This window comes from Lucilia cuprina, chromosome 6, assembly GCF_022045245.1.
Source record: "Lucilia cuprina isolate Lc7/37 chromosome 6, ASM2204524v1, whole genome shotgun sequence".
Lineage (NCBI taxonomy): Eukaryota > Metazoa > Arthropoda > Insecta > Diptera > Calliphoridae > Lucilia > Lucilia cuprina.
In genome coordinates, this window is record NC_060954.1 from 48,435,963 (window position 1) to 48,445,195 (window position 9,233).

A 9,233-nucleotide genomic window follows, 5' to 3' on the forward strand; every position below is an offset into this window, starting at 1 on the left:
ATCTATCTATCTATCTATCTATCTATCTATCTATCTATCTATCTATCTATCTATCTATCTATCTATCTATCTATCTATCTATCTATCTATCTATCTATCTATCTACCGTTTACCTCGTGTCTATATTAAACAAATATTTATTATGCTAAATAAACGTCAAATTGTTATCATGATAAAAAGCAGGTACAAACTGCATTTATTAGCGTTATAATGTCGTTACGACAATGTTGTCTTAATAACAAATGTCATTTTATTGTAAAATTTGTTTAGAATTTTGTTTTTGTGCAATTAAAATTGATTTTTATCATAAGTGTTAGTGAAATTAGTGTTTATTTACAAAATTTGACTTTAATTTTATTTGTTTTTATATATTTCAATAAAGTTATCTGTGAGTTGTCATGATAAAATTAGCATTTTGTCACCTCCGTGCATTAACATAAACAAAAATCTGACAATTTTTTTGCCCGACATTTTGTCAAGTGCAGTGACGAAACTACACGGGGTTAAGGATGTAAATAGATTTATATAAATAGATTTTCGGAGATTCTAAAAAGTCGAAGACGACTATTTTATTTAAAAATGTCGACTTTCTAAATAAAAGTCAATATAAATAACTATTCAAATTTGTTTTTTGCATGTGGAAATAGTGACTATAGATTTATAAAATCAATCCAATTAAGCTTTTTTTCATTCAATTTTAAAAGCTAAATTCTTTTCACTTTATAACTCTGAAACGTTATGATTTAAATATGTATTAAAAAAAATTTAAACAATTTACTTTTAGTAAATTACAGGACCGGAAATGGAAAAGTAGAATATATTACACTTTGATTATATGATTTAAACTATATGAAATCGGAAATATTAGTAAAAATCTGAATAAAGTTAAAAAAATACGAATTAAAACTTTAAATACGAGATATTTGTGCCGGCTACAAATTGCCATTTAAAAATATGGCAACATTTTCATATGGCATTTGTATGTGCAAACAGTTGGCAAAGCTGTTTAAATAATTGCTTCATATTTTTTTTAATTATGAAATTATTTATCGATAAAAACATAATTTTTAAAGAAAAATATTAAAATAATTTTTAAGAAATTAACATAAAATAAACATATCAACTTACTTGATTAGCTTTACGAGCGCGTCTTTCCAATTCTATTCTTTTTTCCATATTTGCTGTAGTTGTTGTTGTTGCTGCTGCTGCTGTTATTTTCTTATTTTTGCTGCTGTTGCAGTTAAATAATAAAAATTATGTTGCTATTGCTAATATAAAGGATAATATTTTTCCTTTACAAGTTTTCTTTTAGATCAAGAAACTTATTGTGGTTGGCGGCTTTTGATTTGTTGTACAAGAACTTGTTACTAAATGTTGGCCGCTTAAACCGCGCACCTTGCGTACGTGTTGAGTGAAGGCGAAAATATTGAAAAAAGTGCGTATGTTTAATGATAAATCTTGTTTGGACTTTTATTGTTAGACAAACAGATAGGATAGTGTTTGTCTTCCTTTGGATGAGACGACGATATGTGTCTGTGCGTGTATAGAGCAGAAAATATTTGCTACTATGTATTACTTCTGGGTGGCTGTTGCTGGGTTTGGGTAATGATGATCTGCTTCTGCCAACCACTTAATGATCAATCGATCGCTGCACGCTCGTTGATATGTTGGCAGCTCTAAAAGACGTAATGTTTAATACAATTTATTAATTTTTTTGCAAAAATTTCTTGTATTTTTCTTAATAGTTAAAAATACTTTTAATTTTTTTTCTTTTTTTTTTTTGTAAATTTCCTGCTTTACAACAAGTTCAATGTCTATCTTAAATGTAAGAGAAGAAAATGGTTTTAAGATTTTCCTCCTCTTTGTTTTTCACACAACACACACACAATCAAGCAAACAACACACACAAACACATATTAAGAGAGTTTTCGTTTAATCAAAGATTAGTATCCAACAACAAAAACATCAGTACAACATAACGTTGATAGATAGAAAGAAAGCGAAAAATACAAAAATATGAATTTTTAATTAATTTGCTAATTTATATCATCGTAAGAAAACTAAAAATATTAACTTTGAACACTTTATAATTAATTTTCTTTTACAAATTTTCCCCCATTACTTACCTTTTCTAGTCTTTTGTGGCTTTTTTTTTCAAAGTGAAAAACCCACAATTTCCTTTAAATTTTTAAACTTTTTTTATTTAATTTCTTATTTGCCCATTAAGCAATAACAAAATCAAAAATTTATTAAATTTTCTTGAATTTATGCCGTTTTTTTCTGTAAAATAATAATTCCTCTAGCCTTTTGTAACACCACACAAAAAATTATAAATTAACACACACGCTTCTCTTCTGTGTTTTGTCGTTGTGTCGGTCTTTTTTTTCCACCTTCTTTTACTATTGTTTCTTTTTCTGTCATCACTCTCCCTATTCCAAATTATTCCCTTGCTTTAAACAACTATTTAACTTTTCCACATATGTTTCAGTTCGTTTAGCGTTTCAATTTGTTAATGAACCGCCATTTGTACAACAAAAACAACTTGTGTATTCTTGTCTCTTTTTGTTTTCTCTAATGTTTTTTGTTTTCTTTTTAGTGCCCCTCTTTTGGCATTGAAAAATAATGCAATGGTAGCAGAGGAATGTTATAGCAAAAGGGAATTAAAAAACACGCGCAAATTGCATTGTTTCTTTTTGTTTTGCTTTCTTGTATGGTCTGCAGAGACCTGCGCTGAGTGGCTTAAAGACGTCTGTGCCAAGCCGCCGTTAAGTTATTAAAAGCTACCGCCGCCAATTTTTTCCTCAGCTAAAATTAGCTGTCTTAGTCGCCGTTTGTTTTTAAATTTTTTGCAATTAAAAATTTTTTATTTTCAAGTTTTGTTTTTCGACTTTCGAACAATCGACTTTTTATCGAAATAAGTCGAAGTCGACTATTTTGTTCCAAAAAATTCGATAACTCGACTACCTAGTTTGTTTGTTCATTTGTTTATAGTTTCTAGTATGGCAGCATTTGTAAATATTAATCATAAGTCTGGCAACATTAATTAAATTGTGTCGTTGATTTAAAAAATTCTTAAAAAATACAGAAAACAGAAAAATTACAACGTTAAAAAAACTAGCATGGAAATAACGAGAGTAAAACTGAATTAGATTCCGGCTCCGAAGTAAAAATAGATAAAAGTGAAGTAGAATCGGATATTGTGAAATACCAAAATATACTTTATACAAAAGAAAACCTAAAAAAACAACAATTTGCTTATTAAAGAAACTGCGGAGATTGTTACATGTTCCTAGGGAGCACTCGGTTGAATCCTGACTTTTCGCATGACAACCTCAGAGATGGTCATTCAACCTAGCCTCAGTGCAGTACTAATAAATGATGAATTCTACATTGTAGTGTAATCGTGTTAGTTTCTGTAATGTTAGTGAATTCATCGTTACAAAGGTGGCAAAGTCTTTTATAAATCGACAGTACCAACCGGCAGTGCCGAGGAAATTGTATTGTACCAGTTGAATTCGAACAATGAAGAACATCCCATCGCTTTCTACACCCAAAAGTTTAACTGCTGTCAACGAAAATACAGCGTGACTGAAAAAGTGTGTCTAGCGGCTGTCATGGCAATGAAGAAATATAGGCCTTATGTAGAGGTGATGCCATTTACCGTGATTACAGACCAAGCTAGCCTCAAATGGCTCGTTCCTCACTTCAATTGCAAGTGTATGATTTTGAAATCCATTATCGAAAAGGCTCAGAGAATATTGTCGCGGATATGCTTTCCAGATATCCATTAGGGTATCATAGAAGAGATGGACAGTGAACTATTGTTAGATTTTGAAACGACCAAGTTTGATACCTATCTTTGATAGAAAACATAACAGAAATTCGAACCATCTCCCTGATTTGAAAATTGTAGAGGAGAAAGTTTTTAAGAAGACAATATTAGATCCAAATCACTCTGAACAGTATGAGTGGAAACTATGGGTTCCGTCTAATTTTAATCCAACAATTATTGACAGCAGCTCATGGCGGAATAGCTAAAACTCTAGAAAGAGTCAAACGCAGAATGTCAAGAGATTACATCAATATTATGTCAAATTTGCAAAGAACTTAAAGCGGCAAATCAAAACCTGCAATTGGTGCAGAAATTCTGACAGACCGAGCATTTCAAATATTATATATAGATTTTTTCGGAAGTATCCTGGTTCTAAGACCGAAAAACGTTACATTTTTATAGTAGTAGATCATTTGACAAACTTTTGCATTTCTATTTCTTTCAAAATCGTTTGTTCAGGATTAAACCTACAGTTCCCTAGGGACATGTAATAGGATCCTCCTCTTTGGAGATATTTCGGGCAAATGGTAGACAAATAAAAGTAGTTTTAAACAACTATTATTTGTGCAAACTGTGCTTTGAAAAAATTCCAGTATTACTTAAAGGGTAAGTTTTAGAATTAATTATAGTCGTTTCTGTTAAATTTTGAAATTCAAACTCTTAATAAAAATAGATTAGTCCAAATATTGATCTATTAATGATTCAATAGACAAGCCTATAGACCATAGACTAGACTATAGACTAGATTATAGACTAGATTATAGACTAGATTATAGACTAGATTATAGACTAGATTATAGACTAGATTATAGACTAGACTATAGACTAGACTGATCTTTAGACGATCGTCTAGTTAATTGAAAAGGAATGTGTGTTCATTTTGTTTAAGTTTTTCATTTTACCATCCTAAAAATATACTTTGCTTTTAAAGTTGCAATTATAAATTTCACTATCGAAGGACCATTTTGATTAGTTTTTAGAGAAATTTTTACTTTATTATTTAACTGTTAAAAGCTTTTAATTTATGAATACGTATGTATGCATATTTGTGAGCATTTTCTACAACATAATTATTAATTTGCTGCAACAAAAGGTTTCAATTAGGCTTTGTTTTAAGTAATTACAAAAAAAAAGAAAACTAGTAGGGTGACTTAAAAATATTTCAAAAATAAAATTAATAAAATATGTTTAAACTAAAATTTCAGCTGTTAACACATTTCCAAATTTCAAAACCGAAGATTTTGAAAATTTTTTAAGGATTTCAAGTCACTCTATAGTTTATACTAAAATAATTTCAAGACAAAAAAATTGTGTGTATTATTTAAAAAAATCATTAAAAAAGATTAGTTATAAGTATAATGAAAAAAAAATATATAAATAATAAAATAATTGTTGTGAATTTGCAGAGATTGTGCCTGTCACCAGTTAATTAAATACATTATAAACAAATTAAATAAATAATATCTAACAAAAAAATACAAAGAAAATAATAACATTAATTAATTAGAACATTTTAAATAAATTTAAATTAAATTGCAAATATCAAATAATATTTACATGAAATTTAATGAATAAACTTGTGAGAGCGAAAAAAAATTGTGCGTAATTTAAAAAAAATAAAATTAAACTCAAAACAAATTTCAAAAGAAAAAGCTTTAAAAACACACACATATACACACAAACACTCAACAAATTATAATAAATTATTAGAATTTTTTCATGAAAATAGCAAATTTATTGAAAGAAATTATTAATAATAATAATAATTTTTAAGGCAAGATAAATAATAAAAAATTAAAAAAAAAACAAATTGTAATTGTCAATGTTTAATAAGGAATCAAAAAAACAAAACAATTAATTTGCAATCAAAACTACTAAACAAAAGTAATTGTAATAGTAATTAACTTTTAATAAAAAAACAAATTATTGAAAGATAAATTTATAAAGAAATAATAAACAATTATAATTTAAAGAAAACGCAGAAAATATATATTTTTTTGTTAAATCGTGAAAATTCTTAAAATAATAAATTTTAAAAAAATTAATTTTGTTAAAAATTTTGTTTTCAGATTCCATTGTCCAAACTACGGATTAGTCCAGACTCTTTACTAGGCCTTAATTCATACTCTGCATTAGTCTATAGACCAGACTATGGACTTAGCTATAATCGAGTCTATGAACTATGTTATTATTTTGACTATGAGCTAGACTATAGTTTAGAGTATGGACTTAGCTATAGCTTATACTATAGCCTAGAATATGGACTAGTTTATAGTCAATACTATGGGCTAGGCTATAGTACAGGATATAGTCTAGACTTTAGAGTATAGACTATATTCTAGGCTAGTTTATTAGCTGGTCGTTTTGTTAATGGCTCCTCTGTAGTCCTTAGACTAACCTACTGACTAATCTACGAGAAGTTATTGACTACCTTTCCAATTGCCTAGTCTATGGACTATGGACCCGAATTAATCTATTGTCTAGTCTAATGGCTAATCAATAGAACAGTCTTTGGACTAATCTATGTACTAATCTACTAATCTATTGTCTAGTCTATGGTTTTGTCTATTGACTAATCAGAGCAGTCTTTAGACTAATATATGTACCATTCATTGGACTAAAAAAGTAGCAATCTAATAACAGGTCTATTGGTTAGACGATTGCGTAGTCTATTGGTTAGACTATAGCCTAGTCTATTGTTTAGACTATTGCCTTGTCTATAGACTTGACAATAGTCTAGAGTATGGTCTAGTTTATAGTTTATACAATGGACTAGGCTATAGTACAAGATATAGTCTAGAGTATGGACTATATCCTAGTCTATGGAGTAATAGTTTATTGTTTTGTTCATGAACTTGCTCCTCTGCAGTCCTTAGACTAACCTACTGGCTAACCTACGAGAAGTGTATTGATTTGGACCACCAAAGAGTCTATTTATCTATTGTCTAGTCTAATTGCTAGTCAATAAAGCAGTCTTTGGACTTATCCATGTCTATGTCTATCCAGTCTATGGGCTTGTCTATTGAATCATTAATAGAGCAGACTTTGGACTAATCTATGTACTAATCTACTAATATTTTGTATAATCTATAGACTTGACTATTGGCTAATTGGTCTTTGGACTAATCTATGTACTATCCATTGGACTAATAAAAGTAGTAATCTAATAACAGGTCTATAAGCTAGACTATTGACTAGTCTATTGATAAGACTCTTAACTAGTCTATTAGCTAGTCTACTATGAATTATTCTATTGATAAGTCTATCGACAATATTATAAACTAGCCTACGATCTAGCACATGGAGTAGTCTATTGACTAGACTTTGTTCAAGCCTACTCACTAGTAATAAGCCTAAAAGCCGTGATACACGCTTGTCAGATCTTACAACGTTGTCAGTAAAATGTTCAGAAAATATCTAACAATCATAAGAACTTACATCTTTTCTTTTCCAACGTTGTCAGAAAAAGCATTACTGACAATATTGGCAGACAAAATTTGTAAGTTAACACTGTTATTAGAAATTTTCTGCACATTTTACTGCCAACGTTGTAAGATCTAACAACCATGTATATATAGCATAAGAACCGAACTTTATGAATCATTTTTAAGGGACCCTTTACACGATCACACTACAAAAACAAAGTATGTTGAAAACAGCTGTTTTCCTTTTCTCTTTTAAGAGAGTCATACAACTGTTATATTTTCCATCCGTATTTTCTCTCAAAGTGTGAGGGTTTCATTACATATTGCGTTTGAACGATACCATTCGTACTCTTCTGCATTAAATTTTGATAGATCATTGATTATTGGTGTGCTCGTGTAAAGGGGGCTTAAACTTTAACTAATTTTGTCACAAATATTAAACATTTATGATAAAAGTATAGGAAAACAAAAACTTTTACACAACTCAAGCAAACAAAATAACAACTAAATTAAAAAATAAAAATAAATTAAAAACATTTTAGATTTTGAACAAATAAAACAAAATAATATAAATAAAATCAAAAACAAAATTATTACAACTAGTAATTTGTAAGTACGAGACAAAAACAAACAAACAAAAAACAATTGTGAAGAAATAATAATACTTTAAAGAAATGTTAATTGTTGAAAACTAACAACAAATTGTAATGCAAATAAATCATTTAATAATAATGATAGTAATAATAAAACACCTGTGTAGAATCATTAAAATTTAATTGAAAATAATAATAATAATGAAAAAAATTTGTAACTGGTTTAAATAAAAATTGTAAAAAATTAATTTAAAATTTTGTTTATAAAGCTTTTGTTTATTTGCAAATGGAGTTAATGCTAAACAAAAGGTTTGTATGATAACGAAGGAACTCTATAAAAATTCTCTTTTTGAAAAAGAATAAAATGTAATGGGTCCCTTTTTTCTTACGCTTTTAGTTCCTAGAACAAATTTGAAGCCTCATCCTGTGCTGGAATTTTTTGTAGCACACTTCTGTAATATATCTAACTAGCATACCCTGGGTACTTCGCTACCCTAACTTATATTAAATACATTCGGTTAACCATTATAAAGAATCTAAAAGGTACCATTTGATGAATAGAAAAGTACCAAATAGTTCCCACTTACAGAATATTATTCAGTCTAGATCATGTATGTTAAAATTAATGTTCCTAGTAATTTGAATATTTTAGAAAATTAAAAAAGTACAATTTATGAGATAAAAAGTACTAAAAAGTTGTCTGTTAAAGATTCTTATTCAATAAGGACCGTGTATGTTTAATAATCATGTGTTTTGAGTTCACATTAAAGAACATACATAGAGTATCATTTCAAGGAAGAAAAAAGTACCAAAAGTGGAACAAAGTTTACCTAAGTGGAAAGTACTAATAAAAAGAGTACAATGTTTCCCCCTTTTTGCTTAGAAATATATTTTTTCGAGAATTAAGTTTACAAAATGTTCCGTATTTAAATCTACATATCAAAGATAAAACTCAAACGATTCAAATCTGCATTCATTTGTTCCAGAAAAGTACCATAAATACAGTTTTCTGAATTTTAAAAATATACGAAACAGTTGTCTCATAATTTTGGGAGATGTATCCAAAATATTTATAAAAATTTGATTATGTTAATTATTTCAAAAGTTATAAAGGGCCAAAAAAGGTACCAAACTCACCTTTGTTACACATTTTTACCCCTTAAAAGTACGAATTTCAAAAAAGTGCCAGACACCCATCGGCTCATTTTGAGAGTAGATACATGTGCATTTAAAATTTTTCTTTTATCACTAATATTGTGTAAGATAATTAAAAAAAAGTAGAAAAGTATAGTCGGGCATGGCCGACCATATGATACCCTACACCATGAGTATATTTTTACAATTTTTACTTTTATAAAATTTTTATTTTTTGTAAAGAAACTT

At 28.4% G+C, this 9,233-nt stretch overlaps 1 protein-coding gene across 3 annotated transcripts in view; it reads right to left on the reverse strand.

Moving 5' to 3' along the window:
- Nucleotides 1-2,571, reverse strand: part of LOC111676032 (acidic leucine-rich nuclear phosphoprotein 32 family member A) — a 14,183-nt gene extending 11,612 nt beyond the window's left edge. Inside the window, exons 1-3 of one of the 3 annotated variants that reach the window (XM_046954741.1) lie at nucleotides 2,127-2,571; nucleotides 1,756-1,860; nucleotides 1,129-1,676 (exon numbers count right to left, since the gene is read on the reverse strand). In XM_046954741.1, the coding sequence (XP_046810697.1) occupies nucleotides 1,129-1,176 (48 nt within the window). In that variant the 5' untranslated portion in view covers nucleotides 1,177-1,676; nucleotides 1,756-1,860; nucleotides 2,127-2,571. Of the gene's footprint in view, nucleotides 1-1,128; nucleotides 1,861-2,126 lie in introns of all 3 variants that reach the window. The other 2 variants (XM_046954740.1, XM_023436912.2) reach the window with 2 other exon arrangements.
- Between the last annotated feature and the right edge of the window lie 6,662 nt (nucleotides 2,572-9,233).